Genomic DNA, 23,115 nt, shown 5'->3' with positions numbered 1-23,115 from the left:
AAGTAGCTACAGTCGTCCCACCAGCTAAACCTGCCACTGAATGTATGAGTCAAACAACCAGCTACAGGCAAAATAGCCAGATATTGTGATATGAGTCATGATTTTAGTGGGAATGGTAAATTTTTGAATTGATGACGATGTGATTTTTGAGGGGAGTCTCTGTAGCACCACAACATTTCATTTATTGTGGATGTTGCACTTGGCCACGTGAATTCGATAATATTTTGATTAATTGCTCAGTTGACCAACCAACCGAACAAACAACCAAACAAGCAGACGAGTTGAGCTGGTACCATGCAAAGGAAAATGTCTATTTGAGCACTAATGTCAGAAGAGGTAAGTCTATTTACAGTAGCAGTACTTGCAGTAATCACAGTAGAGGTAGTAGTATTATTAGCAGCAGTAGTACTGGCTGTAGCTGTAGCAGTGTTGTTATATAACTGTATAAATAAACTGCTACAACATGGCTCCCCCAGGTTTTCTCCAGCTCCACTGATCCAACCTCATTTGTTATTTATGAAGCGTTTCTAGATGTCAGTATCCCACTGTGTCTATTGATGTGTGTGTGTGTGTGTGTGTGTATGTGTGTTTGTGTGTGTGTGTGTGTGTGTGTGTGTGTGTGTGTGTGTGTGGGAGGTGTTTACTGTACAGATTGCTCCCAATTTCAAAGTGTGATTTGGTGACTGAGAGGTTGTTATAGTCTACATTCCTGCTCTCCTACGTGCGCAAACACACACCAAGAACACACAGACACACAACACACACACACACACACACACACACACACACACACACACACACACACACACACACACACACACACACACACACACAGTGATTATTATTCATGAGCTTCTGTTTGTTAGCCAAAGCAGCGTGTTGGAGAGCAAAGGAAATATCAACTATTTATACAAAACCTTGAGGGCCGTGTTTGGTTTGTTTCTGCCAAATGAACCTGAGAGGATAACATGGCAGAGTGATAATCCTCTCACAGCTCAGTGATGATGATACCTCTGCCAAGCGTGATGGGCAACAGCAGGGCTGCGGTCAGCTAGCTGACCCCGTTAAATAATCCCTGCCTTGCTTTATTTATTTTTAAAATTTTTTGTGGTTTTTATGAGCAGAAAGTGTGAAATGTTGTTTTATTGGGATTTTTCAGTGGGTTCGTGACGTTTTAGTCTGGGCTGATGTGTGGACGTGTTTTCAGTCAGCTTCTTACTGATCTCACTGATATAAGCACCGTTATCGGACACACCTTCTTTTTCACATGAGTGATTCCTGTATCAGTTCTTTTTGTTTGTGCCTTTGTCACTGGTTTGAAGTGGACAGGCCATTGTTGGAAAAAGGTGAATCTTCCACAAACTGATGGTAACCAATGGAAAGTACATTTGCTTAAAGTGATAGTTGGGGTTATGTGACATGGGAATTGTGTGAGCTACTCATCTATAGTTAACTTAGAATCTGCAGTAGATTCAGATCAGCGCGCAGAAACTTGGGGTTGTTCTTGTTTTCTTGAGCAGGAGGTTCTGGCTTTAAGGAGGCTTCTTTCTGTGTATCTTTCCAAGCCTCTTGAAATTCACTACCTCTCTACCTTTCTTAAAATCAGCTTTCGAGCACGCACTTCTGAATTGTACCATGGAGGTAGCCTCCTCTGACCGTCTCTCTCAGCTGTAGTTTAGGGCTGCAACTACTGATTATTTTCTGCCGATTCAATTTTTCGATTTGTCAGTTTATAGTTTATAGCCAGAAAATGCAGTTTCCTACAGACCAAGGTGACATCTTCAAGAAGTTAGAGACAGCAAATATGTGACATTTTCTGTCACACTTAGTGAAATTCACATTCATCATCTGAACCATCAAACAGCCACAGTTCAGACTTTACAGTCACTTATAAAAGCTTAAATGAATCTAAATGTCAGGCTGCAGTACCTCGGGGCTCCAGGTGGAGGAGCTGTCTGTAGCGTCATTTTTGTCCTGATCCACGGCCTTCTCCGTGTCCTCGCTGCCGTCAGCAGCCTGTCGGTTCATACTGGGGACGGGGCTGTCCATGGCGCCTGACGCCTCGACCCCGGGGGGTTGGTCCAGAGAGAGAGCGGCAGCCCTCTCACGTTCTTCTAGTGCTGCAGAGAGCGGGTCCTGGAAACCCTGCCGGCTCTGAGCCTCCGTTTCTGCAGGAGGAAGGCAACAGGGTAGACAAATCAGCATTAGGCCCCCTGGTGGCTGGTCTTAAATCTGTGGGTGTAAGGACAATGAGTCTGTGAGCAAGGAAGGAATCTCTTCTTTTACAGTTTCAGTTTCATTAAGAAAAAAACACTGAACCACCTCCTCTGACTGTCCAACCACCAAAATGCGGCACATTCAGTGTTTGCTATGAGCCTCATTGTAAAACTCAATGCTACGCAACATGGCTGTCGTGTTTCGTTTTGAAGTTATAATTTGTAACTTTTCCATATAAAAATATCTAAAATTGACCTGAATTATATGATTTTAATCATGGTAATGTCTCATTTATTCACCTGTCAATAATGTTGTATCCATGTATTGGCATTGTGGAAACTCAAAACTGACCTTTATCCAGTTTTAAGTCACATTTTTAAGATACACCTTTTTAGATCTTGGATGTTTTCAACTATATATTTTAACCAGATGCAGTAAAGGAAGTAAAAATGATAAATATATCACTCTTAACCATCTCGTTGTCTCCTCTAGTAAACCCTCTAATTTAGTCTTTAAGATTGAAAAGAGCTTTCCCAAACCTTGTTTAGTGCTGCTGTGTGTTAACAGAGGTGATATTGTTTAATCTGTCAAACCTTGGCCTTTTCCTGAGACAGAAAGACTTGGAGAACAGGCCGTACCTCAGACCAATCAATACCAATTATCTCCAATTCACTGTCATTAAGGTGGCTCTGACTGTTGCATCTATTGCTGCATAGAGTGTTCACCATAGCAACAAGCTGAGGTGAGTCACAAGCCTGTGTGTGTCTCTGTGTGTGTGTGTGTGTGTGTGTGTGTGTTACCTTGTGCATTTGTGGGTTATGTCACTGCACTAGTCACATATTGGTTAAAGATGATAAACAAATACCAGTTGAGACAGAGTGACCTGGACTAAACTATGTCACCACACACCAACAGCCAGATGCTCATTTAACAAGACTATAAGAAGAATATACCCCCCCCCATTATGTTGCCAGAGCCAGAATTAAATCCCCTTTAGGTACCATGGATAGCGACACCTGGTGTCTCAAACACTAAAGATATAAAATATAAAATTACAAAATAAAAATCTACTGTATGTATAGAAATGTATTGCTGCAGCTTTAAGTTAATCAATTAGTATGCAAATCTACAATAATCCATCAACAAACAAATTGATCAAACATTTAAATTATATATGTTCAAAACAATTAAACTGTAAAAGCAGAATAAAAAATAACTGCTTTGTTTGCTACTTTCTCCTCCCCCTTGGGCTTTTCTTAAAAACAAACACAAACATGTGTACAAACGTGTACTAATTAATGCTGCTGCCTGTCCACTCTCACCCAGTCCAATCACACTGAGCCTCCCTGAGCTCTTTACGGCCTCTAATCTGCAGTAAAAATGCTATTTGGAGCTTTTTGGCTCATTGACACTGGGATGGATTAGAGCAGCATCTTTCTGGTTTTCTGTTTGATGGAGGTTCAGGTCTCTTGTTTGAAAGCAGTAAACTGGTGAAACTTAGGTGAAGCTTTATCAGCTGCTATGTGTAGACAGTGGAGCATTTCGGCAAGACAAATAGAGTCAGACATTTTTCCTGTGTTTTATCAGGTGGTCAGACAGAGAATGGGATGCCCATGATGATCTGTTTCTACAAGTTAGCAAATGTTGCTATTATCCATAAACATAGCTATTATTGCTCTAAGAGCCGTGCTAACTTCTCACCCTCCACCTCTGTTGGAGAGACTTGGGGAACTAAGGACTCATGCAAATCAGAATTTCCTAAAAATCAGCTGGTATTTAGACATTTTGATGAAGGGCTGAAAATTTTTGATTTCAATTCTTCATGACTTTGAGCTGCCATATATTATAGATCTGCTTGGTGATCAATAAATATTAATTTAACTGATGTTTATGCTGTGTATTGGCTGAATTGCTCGCCTGTAGTTTTTTAGCTGCAGTGAAAATTCCTTTGTTTTGTGTTTCAAAACTGTCAGCTTTCCACAGACCAGACCTTTAAAAGTTTAAAATAAAGTTTTTTTTGGGGTCTTCCTAGGAAACGTCCGTGTATGAAATATTCTAATTAACCCATTACATAATTAACTCATTTTTTTTGTAAAAACTCAAATATAATAAGCTGTTAACTAGCACACACTACCTTTCCCCTATAATTAGTACTAAACATAGGCTTTTCTTGGAAATATCCTAGAAATGTTCAGCTAAACACTAAATGTTAAATTTTATTTTCTTAATGTGGACCCGTAAAATAAAGCGTTAAGCAAAAATCATGAAAAAAGTCCAATATTTCCATAAATCAGTTCTGCCAATTGATTTACAACCTTGCCTACAATACAAGTATTGAAAGTGACAGTTACCATGGTGTAAATGATGCGGCCAGATCTCTAACAACAGACAAATTTACATGGGTCATATCATATCACCCAGTGGTACTGTAATGTGTTCTATTGAAGACAGACACTGTGGTTCAGCCCCTCACCTTCACAGTCTGACGGCTCTGTGCTGCCCTCCTCCTGGTCCGACAGTCGGGTGAATTTTTGGCGTCGACCCAACGCGAGCTGAGTTGGCTGTGACTGCGGTTCACCTCCACTCACCGCTGTGGTACGAAAACTCTGTGAGCGCGACACAGAGATCTCAAACTGCTTCAGGACCTCGTCGTCGCTGTCGGAGGAGCTGATGCCATCGTCGTCGTCTTCACCGAAGCTGTTCACTGGGGGGAGATAAACACAGGGAAACATGGGGGTTGGCAAACAGGAAAAGCTGGGAGTTGGGAGATCAGGAGTAAAAGGAAAGAGAGGAGAGGAAATCCAGAGGGAAGGAAACACTTGAGTGAGTTTTAAACAGGCAATATCACTGGATGATTTGTCCGACTCGAGTAGTTTTGGCCTAAATTACAGATTAAAAAAAACATTTGTTCATTGCTTTATCCTGGACACACTGATGGACGGTGACAAATCAAAGAAAACTGAAAGAACAACACAAAATAATTTGTTGAGACACATAAATGAATAAGTGAAACTTCATTGCTATGCAGATGACACACAACTGTATTTTTCTCTAGTGCCCCATGACCCCTTCAGTTTTATTCGTTTAACAAAATGCCTGAAGGAAATTTCAGCTTCTAAATTAAATGAGGACAAAACAAAGTTGTGTGGGCTGAATCTAGAAATTACTTCTTAGTGGAATTTAAGTTGCCTCTTCTAAAACAGGTTCAACCAGAGGCAAAAAAAACTTGGGTGTCAATGTAGATCATGACTAAAATTTAAGAAAATACTTTTTTCCACACAAAGGTTAAAGATATCCAATCCAATGATCCAGTGATATACAAAAATATATTTCCTTTCTTAAAAGTTAGTTGATGACCACAGATTATTAATTTTTGATCTTAGACCACAAATAAAAGTTTGAGAAACACTGGAACTGAAATGTTGGACATATCAAATTGGGGTGTATGTAGCCTGAAAGAAAAACCTTCAGTCAATACACAGGTCTGAAAAAAGTCTCAACAGTGTTTATTGGGTAAAATATCCTGAGGACATGTGTATTTTCATAAAGCTATCGTCTTCTAAAAAGATGCTAGAATCAGTCTAAAATAATAAAATAAATACAGTAGAGCACAATGTGGTTTTGCTGGAGGAGGATTTTCCACAATGTGGAAAAGCTTTTAATTATGGACTCTAACTAATCTATAAAGCCTTAGAAATTATTTATTAGCCATGAATAAAAGCAGTAAAAACATCTTATAAATCCTTTATAAATGGAGCCTTTTCACAAAGTGGTACCAGCTGACTGAGGAATCATGACTGATCAACAACACTCTCCACCAGCTCTCAGGGACAGTAGATTCAAGCCGTCCTGTGCTGAGGGGGAGTAAAATTATTGCTCCTGTATGAGATGTAAATGCTCATAAAATAAGTGAGGACATATAAATTCCTACACCCTCTCTCTGTTTCTCTGTGTCTGCTATAAAAAACACTGAACCTGTTAACATTAACAGGGTTGGAGGGTCACTCCACTCCATCATAATTTGACCATAATTGGATAGCAACAGCTGAATGAGTGACGCAGTGGCGGGGCGATCAGCCCCACCCCTCCTTTTCTCTAAAGTGCAGGTCATTGTCTCTACCTGAGCGATTGCCATGGTTACCTACAGAACAGGAATCTGCTCTCTGAGTGGGCGAGTGACTGATGATTGGTCTGTTAACTTCTGTCTTCTAAAGCTATTCCCCGGCGGAAGCTCTCTGAGTGAAGTAATGTGGCTCAATGATAATGTGCAAATGTAACATGAGCAGGCACACACACACGCACACACACACACACACACACACACACGCACACACACACACACTTACACACAATACATATATAAAAGCACAGATGCACAATGCCCATTCCTCATGTAAAAGTAGCCAAATCATCAGAAAACAGGAGTTATCTGAGTTACCTTATGTCCCACCATGGGCTCCATGACAAAAAGAACACGTACGTTCACATAACAAGATGTTTGCCATCAAGAATACTAACACAAGTTTCAAGAAGTTTTAGTTTTATCTCATTAATACGCAGGAAAGTGCCTTTTTGATTATAAAGCAGGTCTAGGTTCTATATTAATACTGTGAAAGTATCAAAGCCTCAGTCCACAGAGAAATGCACACAGCCTGTATTCAGACACTGAGCCGTCAGGACTTCTGGAACTTTGTGATGTCACAACAAAGCAGTCACTGCTCTCAGCCGTGCCCCGAGCCCCGCCCACCTGGACCCACCATCCAACCTTGCAGGATTTGGTTTCTCTGAGTGTTTCCCTGAAATCTGCTGTATTTTTATTGGATCACTCAGAAAACAATTAAGCTGACCTGACCTGTTGTTACTAGAGCTCCAGAGAGAAGCCTGAGATAGGAGATGTAAAACTACACTGAGATGTTTTTTTTGTACTTAAAGCTGCAAATATCTCTTCTTATGGATATCAACACTTTAAATAAAACACCAAAATATGGGACAATTAATCTCGACTCTCATGGATAAGCCAGTTGAATTCCCAGACTGGTGCATGGATCAGCTGCCTTTCCACCGGTCCTTATTTACCATAACTATATCCTATAATACTATATGCACTTGTGCCCACACTTTTATGAAAAACACAACATATTGCTTGCACTTCAAATATATTTGTACCAGGAATATTTCCTAACTACATAGCTCATCCCTACTTTCTATGTCTATTTGTCTGCAGAAAATCATGTTCAATAGATAAACTGTATTTTGCTGGTGTCACTGCACTATTTCAGTCTTTAAATCTTTAACTCAACAGTGAGACACATTTGGCCACTAAACTGCAGAATACACAGCAGCGAGTCGATACTCTGGGTCAATGTAAAGACTCACTTCAGACATGCAGGTCAGAAAGTGTTTACACTACAAACTACACACCAACACAACCTGTTCATCTGAACCAAGGACATACATTTGTGTTACCTTTCCACGATATATGTTGGAAAGTATAATGTGTGGACAGGGGCTCACTGAGAGTGAAATATCCTGGCAGAGGATGAAGGCAGTCGTCCTTCAGTGACAGCGAAATGGAAAAACACATATGTTTTAAATCCCACCCTGAAGGTTTAATTCAATTAAATGTACTAAACAGGTGAATTAATTAGATACTTCTTAAAAATAATCCTTAACAGTGAAACTAATTTGCTTTTAAGATAAAATGAAAATAAAACAAGGATGTTTAGCTAAGTTCCTGATTTTCTCCTTAACACAGTGTAGGTGAATGTTCTGTTTAAGCCAAATTAATTTAAAGCAACATATCAGCTTTTCACTGTGATTTGTTCAAATGAAACAAAAACTACATTCTCATGTATAGTTTGTATGTATTTGTGGTTGAAAACATTGGCAGTAAGAGCCCCTACCTCGTCCTGTGACGCTCCAGAGGATTTTGAGTTGTTAATGTTATGGAGAGACTCCAAGCAGGATGTGGTGTTTGTTCAGGAAACCAACTGGAAATACCAGAGACTCCACCTGCTGCAGGTGAGGAACTAAAAAAACAAGCTTAGTGTTTGCTCAGCGTTCGACTCACAGTCTCCACCTGGATTGAAACATCCTGCTGGTGGAAATGTGATGTTGTAGATCTAATTTTAAAGCAGTGAAACTCTGTCAATTCTTCTGAGTTTGATTTCAGCAGGATTTACAGGATTTACCATCTTCAGCCCACATGGAGGAAGCTGTCACTGTGACAGTATTAAATAGAGTGCAGTACTAAAATCTGGAAATTAGTTGCATTTTAGCACTTCCTGTCCCCTCATCCTATAGTCTCTGGGTGTTTTGAATGGGTTATAGTTTAGGTGACTGAAATCAACATGAGCTTAAGATAAAATAAAATCCGTCAGTAAATCCCTCAGTCCTGATTCTTGAAGCTTCTCCGTCTGTTAAAAAGGCCGGTTGCTAACAAGAGTCTAAATGAGACGACAGAGGTTGTCAGGGACATTAAACGTCATCAGTCCAACATGAAAACCGATCTCCTCACCAGTCCACCTTTACAGCCTCACTGTGTTTCTACAAACTGTCACTAACTCTGTCAGAGGAAAGGCTTCTGTAGAAGAGCTCAGAGCTGAATCAGACTACAGGCTGAAGGTTAGTGGTGGTGATGATTGTTTTTAGGCTTCAAACATCATAGAAGTTGTGTTCACCTGTGAAGATTATCCTGCTGAACAAAGTGTGTCAGGATAAGGAACTTTAGTTTGTCAGTTTTTTTTCTGCCCTAATCCAACAGCCAATGTAAAACTCTCATTGGCTTTTTGTTGAGAGAACCAGGTGACGCTAACATCTGGGTTGGTCTAGAAGAATACGTCATCCTTTTGGGAAATGAGCTTCTTTGGTTTCTTGTTGAGAGTCAGAAGAGAAGGTTGATACCACTCTCATGTTTGTCCTGGTGAACTTACAGGAAACAAAGGTAACAAAATCCACCTGTGAGCATCTTTAAAAGGTCACTAATTCATCAGTTAATGCTTTATACCTTTCTTGTTTAGTCAGTTTAGAAATCAAAGTGTAAAAATTTTTTTCCATTTGGCATTTCTTCTTGGCTCCCAGTTGCCAGGAAAACTTGAATTGTTTTTGCAGTTGAAACAGGTTTCAAAATCAAAGACTTTCCCACATCACGAACCACATGCTCAGTACAGTACAGTACAGTACAGTACAGTTTAGTACAGTACAGTACAGTACATCTAATCAATCAAAAGTTCCTAGAATATGACTAAAACACTGACTCTGTGACAGCCACAAAAAGCTCTTGTGTTATAATTCAGCCTTGGAAACAATAAAAAAAACACCAGTCTGGTCCTTTAACTTCACTTTTAGTTAACCTTAAAAATTGTTTGACAAGTGGGAGTTGAAGAAAGCGTTTCACTGGATGATAAAGAGACAAACTAAGTGTCCTGATCTCTTTGTTTCTCCCTGAATGTACTTTTTTCTCCTTTTTGCTGAATTTTCCTTCAAGGTTTTTCAGTCAATATTTTTTATTGTGAGCTGCTGCAGAGCTTTGTGGCAGTGTGCGGCTGACTCATTTGACTCTTTCTCTCATACACACAAACTCGCCCACAGAAACCTACTGTACAAATACAAACTCACCCACGTTCCCTCTCCATTCCTGAAGAGTTTAATTGGAGTCATGGAGGAGACGCACACTCTCTTTTTCAGGTTATATAAGAGATTAACATTGACAAGAAAGCAACGCTGCTTACTGCTTACGGTTTTATGAAATAGTCTTATTGTCTTTATGAGAGTGAGATCAGAACCTTGATAAGTCTGTGTGTTAATTACAGATCTGCTTAACCTAGTTTAGCATAAAGACTGGAAGCAGGGGAAGCAGCTAGTCTTCCAAAGGTCAGAACATATCTACCAGCCTCTCCAAAGCTGACTCACTCACAGTCTGTCTAACTTGTTCAACCTAAATGTAAACACAAGTGTAAAAGCAACAGTTTGTGGTTTCAGGGCGAGTTTTATCCTGAGCCCCCAGGACTGAGCAAATGAAGTGATATGACCAAAAGCTCCAGAACAGCTACTAAATCAATGTTGAGGTGAGTCTGTTTTGTCAGCTACTGAACTTTGAAGCCAATGTTGATGAGAAGATTTGAACATCAGTTGTGCATCAACTACTGAGTGAACATTGAAGCTCTACATGAATGCGAAGTTAATGTGCTCAGAAAAAGAAGAAGAAAAGCTGAACAGCTACAACTCAATGACAACTGGCCAATCCAATCTGCTGATGAAGATCATGTGAAATGACCAAGTTTGGCACCATTATGCCTGTAAAGAGACCAGAACCTGAGCTCCCAGAATCATCTGGTAACTCGACAGGTGGATAACCTGTTACCAGACATCCCCAGATTTTGCAGACAAGCTCTGTCCAACAAGTCTTCGATACTAGATGTCTACATAGGGTACGGTGTTCGTCACTGCCTCTCAAAAAAGCCCTGGTCTGTCGTCAAAAAACATGAGTTGTCACTGTTTTCCAAAATGACAGTTACAAAAATGATTCAGCATTGGAGGTGGAGATGGACCTGAGCCTGAATAATGAAGATCTCGATTTACGTTTCAAACCTGACTCACTGTATGGTCGTGAGCTTGGAGGAGTGGCAGAAAGTTTCCTCTGCAGGGTATCTGGGCTCAGTCTAGTGCTAGTCAGTCTAGAACTGCTGCTCCTTTGCTTTGAAAAGAGTTGAAGTGGTTCGTGGACACTTCTTTGTGGAGGTATTCAGACGTGTCCAACATGCTGGGGGGGGGGGGTCACCTGGTAGGGCACATACCATGTAGCCTCAGTCTGAACCGCACCGGCCTGGGTTCGAATCCAACCCGAGCCTTTCTCTCTCCCCCATATTTCCTGTCTGTTTCTCACTGTCTCTCTCTACTTTTAAACCAAAAAAAAAAACAGAATGATGGAAAACCAGTAGAGACAATAAGGCCTACAAATATTTATTACGTCAGTTTTTCCACCAGAGTCCACCAGTGACCAGTGTATTTGTTGTTTTCAATGTAAGCAGAGAGATCATATATGTCTGTCACTCACCGAGCCCCTGGCGGACTCCCACTCGTCCTTTCTTCCGGCGGCCATGTTGCTCCAGACAGGGCAGTCCGCCGACACGCGAGAAACACAGCTTCTTGTTGATGAAGAGGAAGAGGACGGCCAACGCCACAATGAAGACGCCCACTGCCGACAGGAAGCCGATTGCCTCTGGGGTGACTGGTAGGAGGAGGGAGAGGGAGAGGGGACACACAATGACACACTGATCAGACCACACAAACAGACAGCCTGGATACACACACACACACACACACACACACGCACACACACACACACACACACACACACACATGCACACACACACAGTACGCATGGTACATGTGATACACACACAGACAGAACGAGTGACACTTTAGTATGTGAGTTACCCTCAGTGCCTTGCTCAAGAGCAGAGTCAGTGTAAAAACAGCTGGTGTGCAGCTGCTAGAAATAGACAATTCCCCGGTCAGTTTTCGGGGCTGAACCAGGAGCTCAGTGTCTTGCTCAAGAGCACTTGATGGGTAGTTTTATTAAAGGTCCCATATTTAACACGTCTCCTGTGTTTTATCTGAAGTGTTGATCTCCATCAGAAGATATATCTGTGGTTTCAGAACCAAAAAGCATCTCAGTGTAGTTTTACATCTCCTCTCTCAGGCTTCTCTCTGGAGCTCTAGTACCAACAGGTCAGTCAGCCAATCAGAAGAGAGGATCTGAGCCTCCCTTCTGATTGGCTGACTGTTTTCTGAGTGATCAAATAAAAATAATGCAGATTTCAGGTAAACACTTAGAGAAACCAAATCCTGCAAGGTTGGATGGTGGGTCCAGGGGGGTGGGGCTTGGGGCGTGGCTTAGCGCGGTGACTGCTTTGTTGTGACATCACTAAGTTGCAGAAGTCCTGACGGCTGGTTTTAAGGCTCAGTTTCTGAATACAGGCTGTGTGCATTTCTCTGTGGACTGAGGCTTTGATACTTTCACAGTATTAATATAGAACCTAGACCTGCTTTATAATCACAAACACATGGACATCTACCTTTAGACAATATGGGACCTTTAAGCAAGAACTGAAAATAAAAACATTTCCTTCCTATCATCAGTTATTGTTCACCAAGATTGTTCACCATTTTTTTCCTGTATTTTTTTTCCCGTTTTTAATATGTAATATGAAAAAAAAAACATTGTCAATTGATCCTTCAAACACCCCCCGCCCCTTTGTTACTGTTGCTATGCCTGTAAATCATTCCATTCCAGAACTTCACATGTGCAATTTATAATGGTAACTGTGGCAACAGCAATGAGTCATTAAGTTTACTGGCTGAGTCCAGCTGAGAGAACAAGCACCGGGCTGATGCTAAAGCTACGTCCTGTGTGGCCGATTCAGCATCTTCACCAGGACTGAGATGCTCCAGTATGGGGTTAATTTTGGCTGTTAATATAAATGCACAGGATGAGAAGCACAGGATCACAAACGACCAACAAAACAACAAAAAACTGTAACTCAAATTACTCATCCTAAAAACTTTTAAAAATGTTGTTAGTTTTTTTTTGAGCTTCTCAGTTTTCCTTTCTCAGTTTTTCTTTACATTTGTCAGGTTTTCTTTGTGTTTGTCAGGTTTTGAGTGTGGTCATGCAGTAGATGGAGAGAGGATTTTAGGCTGGCTCTGCTGCTCTTCTATTAAAACTAAAATTATTTTCTCCATTGGTTTTCATCATGTATTTATGAATTGAATAGTTTCACAAGAATACATGTGGTGATTAGGATGGAAGAGGTTGGCAAGCATTCCTCAATTTAAACTTTTTTTGCATAGAACGGCGCATGCAGCGGTAAGACTCACAGACTGTGTAGCCGGCTGGGTCCTTTCTGTGCAGAGTGAACTATCATAATTGTGCACGTTAGGTTAATTACCGACTCTAAATTGCTCATAGGTGTGAATGTGAGACTGAATGGTTGTTCTATGTCTCTATATGTCAGCCTTGTGATAGACTGGTGACCTGTCCAGGGTGGACCTGCCCTCAATCTATGTCAGTTGCAATTAGCTCCTGCTGACCTCCCCCCATGACCCTAAAGGATAAGAGGAATGGCTAATGAATGATGCATAAAAATAGCAGAGAACTTTGGAAAAATATGGCAAAAATAATGTGTATTTGATGGAAAAGATGAGTAAAAAAGATGGGATTGGAAGGCAGATACTGCAAATAGCAGGTAGAAAGAAGTGGAGATTAAAAAAAGAGAGGAAAAAAACAGACCAAAATAGAAAGAAAGGAGTGAGAGTGAGGAAAGTTGGAGGAAACAGAACCAAAGACAGAGAGGAACGAGAGAAACAGCGGTACAGACAAACAACGAGCTGTAAGGTGATACGAGGCGTACTCTGCTCTCAATGAGGTGTCTGAGGCTCCTTCAGTGCACATGAATAGAAATGCATAACGGTGGGTCGCCATCTCCGTTTCCACGGCAACATTTCAGCAAGCAGAGAAGTGAATCAATGGGAGCAAATGGAGACGAGTACGCATCCTGCTAAGAGCGAACGCCAAAGAAAGGACTCCACAGCGTAGGTGTGTGTGTGTGTGTGAGAATGTAATGGTATTATGTGTTATTTTTCAATATACCACCTTTTGTTTTGTCACACTAATGTCTCTCTTTTTCTCTCTCTGTCATTTTTAGGAATCTAAGCTCCCACACTTTGCAGGTTTATCTACTTAATCTGCATCCAAAACATCCTCTCACATCACCAAGCAACAGTCTGTGTGTGTGTGTTTGTATGCGGCGGAAAAATAAGCAACAGCAGCTGGTTCCTGTAGTGATGATACTGTCATTTCTTAAAAGGGCAGACTGCAACATCTGGAATATCTTCATGCTTATTCAACTTTCAGGGAGGATCTAAGTTGTTGGGTTTTTTTAACCTTCTTCCCAGAAAAAAACATTCACTGGGGCTTCTGTAGTTTAGACTCTTGGTGAAGGTCATGGAAAGATCCTGGTCTGGCTTAAAACAGAAGATCACAGTGACTTCAGACACAATGTCTTTATGTATATTTAACCAAGACGATGACCAAAGTGCTTTTATTGCCTAAACCACATACAGAATACTGGATGGAAACTGAGTAAAAGTGGTGAAAATCATGACTTCCATCTACACCTGCCCCAAACTACCTCCTGTCGACTCTGCAGCTGTTAACGAATCCAGGGATTCATTCATTCACAACATATGCTTCCATTTTGTGCTGGTGTCACCAAGAACTTAGACAACTTGTGTCCAGGAACACGAAATCAGTAAATTAAATTTCATGTGCCTGGACAAGGGACGGTGTTGTTGTAGCAAAGAAAGTATCTGATGTTAACCTAGTGTTAGTGTTTTATTGATTATTGATCAGCTAATTTACATATGGTACAGAATATCTGATCATGCAATCAGAACTGAATGTCAAAAGTCAAAATAAAAAAAAAACACAACATTACATCAAATTAAATATTCAAGATGTTGAATGTGGACAGATTTGTTAATTTTAGAACCTTTGGGATCTTCACCTGAATTGGCTTCACAACATAATTTTGTCCCAAACAGTTTCAAGTGGGTCTGACAAGCATAACAGCTTTAATCTTTCTCTTCTAGTGTCACATAAGAGTTTGAATGTGGTGTGAACGTTTCCCCTGATGGTAAGAAAAGTAATCTGAATATAGGAAAACTGAAGAACATTGAACATCACCACAAAACGCCATCTGAAAACTCAAAACCACCTCCACTAAATGACAGAGGACGCTGCTGCAGCCGGCACCTCTCCTGCAGACTGTCGCTCTGTGGGCAGACAACCCACTTTCTGTTCAGCTGCTGTTCACTCCCACAGAGAGAGAGAGACGTCTGGAAGTGTTAACACATGACAGATGCAGCATGGGAACACTTCTGCACTGGATACAACCCTGTCCAAGTTTCACTTTAAAAAAACATCACCTCCACCTACTCTGTCCTCACCTACACATTTATGACGACAGCGAAAGAAGAAGACGCTCCTACTTCATGATGTTTTTTTATCAGCTACCAGCAGGACACCTCGTTCCATTAAGTGTTAACGTTAAAATGTCCAACTTAACAGCAGAAATAAACATGTTTACAGCCTGGTCTCTAGCTTATTTCCTCCCTCCTTATAACTCACCCCTTTATTATAGCTTAAAGTTAAACATAATTGAGGGCGTGGCCGCTTTGAGGGACAGGTGGGTGAGCGTATGCTTGCCACAAACTGGAATGCACCAATGTCTGGGCTCCACCCCTGCCCCACCTCTTTGCCCATTGTGGGATTAGCCGGGAGGTAGGCGGAGTTAGGCACTGCCAGGATGGCGATGGCGGCGCAGCTAACTCTGAGCTTCAAAACTCAGACACTGAGGTTATTTAGAGTCTGTGGTAGCAACACTCGACCAGCACTTCAGGTCAAGGAGCACCTTTCTGTCAGCCTCAGCTTTATGTTGACATTAATGGCAACATACTTTGTGAACATGGTAACTTCATCATACATGTAACAGACTTTGACAGGATCAGTTTCCACTTGTTGTATGTCCGTGTAGTTTCGTTGGCTGATGGGCGCCCTCCCTCTGTGGGTAGCCGTGGGTGGTTTTACAGATTTGTGATTGACTGAAATAATAAATTGAAGATTTGCTGTATTTTATAACACTAAACTGATCAGAGAATTTGGAGGAGTTATCCATCCAGATACATTGACACACCAAAATCACGTTAAATGTGGTACCTGGACAGAAACATTACTAATTTAAAAAAAATCATTGAAAAACAAAGACTGCTTTTTTTTCTACTAAACTGCATCTGATGCTGAACTAAGATCTGACTGAATTAACATTAGTTGAGGCCGTGAATGTGATTTATGTTGACTCACAGAAATAAATCCCCTGATGAAGCGAACACAGTGCGACAGTAAATGTTTGGACGGTGTGTTTGGGTGCAGCGGTAAAGTGGAGTTTCCCTCTCAGCTGCTCTGACAGTCAGACACTGAGCTCAGTGTTGGAGCCTCAGAGCCTCCTACTGTCTGCATCCAGATGGACAGGAAGAAACCCTGGGTCAAAGTCTGGCCTCACACCTGCTGCACACACACACACACACACACACACACACAAACAAAATGCAGAGATCCCTGTCTAAGACACATACATCATTATACACTCACTAACCTCATACTTAACTTTTATTAGGGGTAAGACTATTGATTATTTTCAGTGTCAGTTCATTGTTTAGTCTATAAAATGTCATCATCATCACAAGTTCCCAGAGCTCGAGGTGACATCTTGCATCCTCTAGTCCATATAATATCGACAAAAACATGACCTTGTAAGTAACACTAGGTCACTACTGTAGGTAGTAAACACAGGTCAGGGTTACTTTTATTGTTTCCCAAAGGAAAAATTAGCTGGATGAAGGAAATTGCTTCATAAAAACCAAACATCAAAGTGTGTCCCTCCCCTCCTGTGTGTCCCCAAGGAGCTGCCCAGTGATGAGTTTCACTGACTGACCTTCACAAGGCGACCCAGTACCCTCTCCCAGAATTCATTAGCACATACAACACAGTGTTAATCCTTTCCTTTCTTTCTTCGGTGTGCACCTACATCAGCAGCTGCAAGACGTATCAGAACAGTCTGTAGTTATGTGTTTTTGTTAAGCTTGTAACTGGCAGTGGTTGACACAGTGTTAGTGGTTCTGCTAATGCAAACTATTGGTGACCAGTGAAAGAGCAGAGCATATCCGGACGGTTGTTGGTTTCAGGTTTATTTAGCCCCTCCCCCCGTCCATGCAAATTGACGAGATTCGTTCTTTAGGTTATGACGTATGAATCCCTGGCTGTCTGAATCTGTTTTTATTAGACTGAATAAATAATAAAATAATAATAAAAGCCTTTAATTTTATTTTTTTAGTTTTGTCATATGATAATATTCCCATCAGAACAGATTAGATGAGATAAATCTAAAATAATCTCCAGGAGGGAGTCAGTTTCAGATAAAAACAGGACGAATGGAGAGTATTGATGAAACACTTTGTAAATGCTCTGAATGTAAAATATAATGAATTAATGTACAAACAAGGATTAGGGAGGTGATGCGACCCAGAAGTCAATGAGAGGCATCAGATCAGGCTAATGAGGTGGAGAGACTGGAACCAAAGGCAATAAAGATTTCACAATCACTAATCTGTGACAGACACGGCTGTGAAAGCTTGTTTGTGTGTGTGTGTGTGTGTGTGTGTGTGTGAATACTAAATCTTTATCCCCTGATTACTATGCAGCTGCTGACTTTTCCAACCCGGCTTTGAAGTGAGGAGCTCCAGAGGGGAGAGAAGAGAGCGCTTTGATGTGAGCATTAGATTAGGATGAATAAAAAAAACAGGAGAGGAAGACGATGCAGCAGCGGTGGAGGCGAAGGCCACGTTGTTACTGCTCATTAACGAAGGATAGAGAGATCATAACGAGGACGAAGAGGCCACTTTATAGTTTTTTCTTGTTTTCTCTTCTTTTTCAGCGATGAATAAAAATAGCACCTGCTGTCTCTCTCAGTTCGTTGTAAGGTCACTCATCAGGGTTCTGTATGTGTGTGTTCTATAGATTTATCATCAACTCTGCTGAACGCTGCATTCACAGTCTCAGTAAAACGAACTCCAGGAGGATTACTCCTCTGTAGTAATAAGCCTGAATGTGATGCTATATTTGAAACATGTTTTTTCCTCTCTGTTTTCTGTCCTCACTGAACCAGTCGTTTTTACCTCCCACAGAAAAATCTGAAAAGTCTGGTTTCATGTACTGTGGGAGGGAAAAACAAAGCTTTTCCAAAACAATGACGCACTGCACACTCGTTCAGACAGGGTCAGATAACTAAGATACCGACTTCTTTTCACCTTCAGCTTCTTCTGTATTTGCTCATTTTAAATGAGCTCAGCCAATGTCACAATACAGGTGTAGTTACTGATCTTCCACCTTTTGGATCAAACCACTAAGGTATGAAGAGTGTAGTAATAAAGGAAAGCAAAGCGTTTTTCCGCCTCCAAAACTGAGGTTTTCCAAAACAGCTTCCAGAGATGGGCTGATGAATCAATTCATTGATTTATAGAAATGTTATTGGCAACTATGTTAATCAATTAAACATTTTGAGTCATTTTTAATTGAAAAAAAGCCACAATTCTTCAAAACTTAATGTTTTGGACAAATTTACAGTAAATTACTGCACAAAGTCCTGGATAAACTGAAATTCTGACCTGACGATGGCACAAGATGACAAGTCAGAGGGTCATCAAAGTTTTACTAATTATCCAGAGGAAGACATAAATATGTTTGCAATTTCATGACAATCCATCCAATAACTGTCATTTCAAACCAAAAAGTCAGGGGAATCTCTAAAGTCAGTATTATTCATCATCTTGGAAACAAGTCTGTATGAACTTTCATGGCAATCAGTTTGGACCAAAGTGGTGGACTGACTGAAGGACACTATCATCCCAAGTGCCACACCCTATAATGACTACAAACATTTATATTTTTAAACAAGTCAAACTTGACTTGAAGACAACTGGAGCTTTCTGTAGAAACATTTAAGAACACAAACCAATCAGTGATGGTACATCAGTCGTTCCTGCTGATTTTGTCAGCCCTGAACAGACTGGTCCGACCTGCATCCACACTCATCCCCTTTAAAAACCGACCTGGACTGCAGAGCCAACATGTGACGTTCACTGACCCCGGTGCACTAAGCACACAAACAGCCGAGCTCTTTTTGTTCTAGGGACAGGAGGTCAAATCACCCCAGAAACATTAGCACATCGTGTTTTTAGTCAGACTCAAACCCACTGATTGCGAGGCAAACTCACTCACTCACTCACTCACACACACACACACACACCTGAAAATCATAGTTTCCCTGGAAACAGCCCAGAGGCTCTATTAAGGTATAATGAGTATGCCTTTTCCCACCCACATGTAAGAAGTTCTCATGTTACCATGGCGCTGTCTGTTTGTCCTGATTGGCTGGGAGGACGAGAGCATCTCAGGGTTGAGATGGAGAGATGATGAATAAGACGGAAAAAAACCAACAACTCAGAAGTGGTTTCACTTGGAGAGAAGCTCCAAACAGCAACAACAGTCAAACTCCCATTTAGTGTTAGCTGAAGGCTCATGCTGCATTCAGGTGACCCTAAAAACAACCCTGTCTGCTAGAAATTATGTTCTACATTTATTAACTCAAGTGGTGTCAATAAGAAGGTGATTGAGAACAGGTTCACATCCAGTGGTGGTCGTGGTTTAGACCACAAAAGCGTTTTGGTTAAGGTTAGTGCTCGCTTCAGCAGCTTGTGTCTGAAGCCATTGGGAACTTTTTCTGCATTAAACCAGACAAGGATCTAACAGATTTTTTTTTAGTTTAGATGTTGCAGTTTTTTTTCCAGTCTGAAGCTATAATTTATGTTAGAGCTGACAGGAAGTGAACTCAGCATCACACTGCCAACTTTCCAGTCACAGTTAATGACTTGGAAACATGAGGGAACCATTAAGGAAGTATAATCTATTCAAGTTTTAAGTCATAACAGCACCACCATCTAATGTAGAAATATTGATGCGAGAGTGAGGGAGCAGAGCGTTCTCTAGTTCCATCTCTTCACGATGCTGATATTGAGGTGACACCTAGTGGTGAAAGGCTGCGTTACAACTGTACAACACGACGACACAGGACACACAAGACTCCAGCTGCCAAAGAACACCTGTAGTCACATCACTGATGGGGGGCAGGTGTGAAAGTTTGAAGCCATTAATCCCAAATAAACCCTAAAGCTGCGAGAAAGAAACTGATGTTGTTCTCTAAGTTTTGTGGTTGCTTTGTGTATTTCAGTTTAGATGTCTTGCTCCCTGGGATCCACAATCTCATGATCCATCCATGTGTACAATCATCTCTTTCTGCAGTTAATCACCATCATTTTCAGTTGTTTTCTCACAGACTGTCAAACTGATGTAGAGCTTTTTGAACATCATCAGTCACATAGTAGTTTTATCAAATATCTGACACAAGCTCCAATGTGATGTATTGAAGAAGCTCACTACACAGATACCAGTAAGTAAACTTTTCCCTAAAATCAGATGAAACTAAACATTCGAGTAAAAACTGGGCTTAATCATCATGAAGCATTTTCTAGTTTTCAGGAAAAAGCTAATAATAAAAAGCTCACAGCCTCCAGCTCTTGACACTTCGTCTGTAGGTGGCAGAGTATCAGTACGTCCTCCTTCGCTGGCCATGTCTTCACCTCCTCCTCCTTCTCCTACTCTTCCTCGCTCCTCTTTACTCTCTTTTTCTGACTTCTTCTCCTCAAACAGAAATTCCCACTCAGACAGAGAACAAACTTGACCGCTCTCCTAAACTCTCTCCTTCAGCCCTCTGTTCTTTCTTCTTTCTTTCTCCCTTAAGTCAAATCTGATCCTTCAGTCTGAGCTCGTTCTGTGTCCTGTGTGAACCGTCAATCATCGAGGCTTTCCTGCCTCCCACTGGGCGAGGCGGACGTCCCTTCCTGAATACCGCCAAGACACAACAACATGGAGGAAGGCGAGGAAAGTGACCCGTCATACACTGTAGTGTGGGAGAACAAATGTAGTTTCCCAAACTCAGGGGATGTTTTCAGGAACAAGAGAATGAGTCTGTAGCACTGACAAAACCATCTGAACTCAAAGTCCACTTATTCAATTGTTCAGGAGCTTTTGACTGATTAGGTTTTCTCATTTATCTTGAAAGTATAGATGTTCAAAGTTTCCATTATTCTAAGCATTTTTACTGGGGGCTCTCCTGATGAAGACCATTTGGTTTGACGATTGAAAGTTATACAAATATCTCTTGCATTTAGTAAAGTTTTTGTTCTTGATAGTGATGATAGTTTGATTAGTTGGCAACAGTTTGAGAACTTTGTGATAAGGCCATAAGATATCAGGGTTTAGTGTGTCAGATTGTTGTGGAGTTGTAATGCCCCCTGGTGGATAGTTTTATCTGCCCCCACTGTAATTTTAACTCAACCAAATTGAAAATCTACCCCTCTGAGAAATGGTTATGTGACTTCAATCAGCCTCTGGAACAAAGTGAAAGTGACTATAAGTGACTGAGATGAGTCTGGTTTCCCGTCAGGCAGCATGGAAGGCAGCACGGCTCCATTAGTCGGCCCCAGAGCTCAAATAAACAGGAACAAACATGGATTTCAAGCCGGTTTCAATTTCCTGATAAAGCTAATCATACGCACACACACACACATACACAGCAGCATTAAATATTACTCATGAGTCGCCTCTCAGCCTGTCAGTCGGCAGTCTGAGCCCACAGCGAGGGAGGAGAGAGCTATGAATTAGAGATTGAACCAGTCTGTAACTGGGCCACAATAACCAGAAACAGCATCACACATGGCTGACTGCTTCCCACTGAGTAATGGAGCACGCTGAGGCTGCACTATGATGCTGTTAGGCAGCTCCGCTCAGCAGCACTTGTCCCACCCAGAGACAGAAGCAGGTTATGAGGTTATGTCCACATGTGGTACAAGCTATATCCAACCTTTGTAGGTCAACCCGCTGTTTACTTCCACCAATGAGTTCTCATGTTGTCCTGTAGAGACGTAACCTGACACAGGGTTTCATTGGGATTCCAGCTGTTCATAATAATAATTTCTAATAGCCCCTGGGCCAGAGCCTCCGTATGAAGTGACTGTTAAAATATCTTGTTTGAAATTGACAATGAAAGGGGGAAAACTTTGCAGAAGAGACTCAAAAGCAAAACTACTACAAAGAGACCATAAATGACTTCACCGAGATGTAAAAGGACTGAAAAGAGACTCAAAACAACAAAGGCACTCAACCACAAAAATGGAAAAGGACCCAAAACAGATGTTAAACAACCACAAAGAGACAATCAACCAAACAGAGATGCTGAGTTGTCTGTGATGAGAGGAACATTGTCTTACAATCTGCTCATGCCTGGACTCTGATGAGCAGCAGAAAAGAAACAGATGGATTAAACAATTTAAAAAATATTGAACTCATTGAGCTTCCTAACAACTGTCTCCTGTCAGCAGAAATGTTTGAAGACTTGTTAAAACCTTCCAAGGCCTTTTTGAGGAAACTGTATTCAATGCTTTTTGACGACTTTTAAAAAGACCTGCAGATTTCCTGCCACCCACTGTGCACTACAGGACACAGACACAGGAGCTGGGGAAGACTGTGGAACATCTAGCTGCTAAACAGACGGATATTTCTCTCACGAGCCTCTACCTGCCTGCACACCTGCCCCCCCCTCACCTGCACCAGTTGATGCACCTGTCAGATCAACAGCTGTACCTTCCCGCTGCAGCCTCTGAAGATGACCACCTGGCTGCTTTTGCCCTTTACTTTTGTTTGCCTTTGCTGTTTACCTGCTCTACCTGTTGCCAGACCTTTACTTGACAACAGAAATGTTTGACAGCAGTCCCACAAGAACAAAATACCAACAAATAAAGAAATAAGACAGTAAAACTACAGGTTTATCCACACTGAGCTGATTTCAGTGGTGGAAGAGAATCTCTGATTCTTTGCTTAGTTAAAAAGTATAAGTATCATATTACCATGTAAAAAATGCTAAATTACGAGCATAATCAATAAATAAATAAACAAGATTTTACTGCAAAGCACAGTTTACCATTATCAGAAAATATACTAAAATACTATCAGTGTTATACTGTATATGACATACGACATCAGGCAATACAGCCAAAGAGCTAATTTTTGCTCAAAGGTACCACAAAGGTTAATTTGGCCACGTGGTTGGGTATTTAAACTTAAACTTAAATGACTATTCATCATATTTATCTCAGTGACCTGAG

General features: G+C 41.1%; 1 protein-coding gene across 4 annotated transcripts in view; it reads right to left on the bottom strand.

The window, feature by feature from the left end:
- The window catches only part of syt16 (synaptotagmin XVI), a 37,447-nt gene that overhangs the window by 10,676 nt on the left and 3,656 nt on the right, over positions 1–23,115 (bottom strand). For 2 of the 4 annotated variants that reach the window (XM_071498848.1, XM_071498849.1), the window contains exons 3-5: positions 11,273–11,515; positions 4,691–4,921; positions 1,930–2,168 (exon numbers count right to left, since the gene is read on the bottom strand). In XM_071498848.1, coding sequence (XP_071354949.1) covers positions 1,930–2,168; positions 4,691–4,921; positions 11,273–11,515 — 713 coding nt within the window. Of the gene's footprint in view, positions 1–1,929; positions 2,169–4,690; positions 4,922–11,272; positions 11,516–20,457; positions 22,212–23,115 lie in introns of those variants that run through there. The other 2 variants (XM_071498850.1, XM_071498851.1) reach the window with 2 other exon arrangements.

The sequence above is a fragment of the Trachinotus anak genome, unplaced genomic scaffold (assembly GCF_046630095.1).
Source record: "Trachinotus anak isolate AG129_WGS33_773 ecotype Australia unplaced genomic scaffold, CSIRO_AGI_Tana_v1 ptg000015l, whole genome shotgun sequence".
In the NCBI taxonomy this organism is placed as follows: domain Eukaryota; kingdom Metazoa; phylum Chordata; class Actinopteri; order Carangiformes; family Carangidae; genus Trachinotus; species Trachinotus anak.
This window is presented reverse-complemented; position numbering and strand designations above follow the sequence as displayed.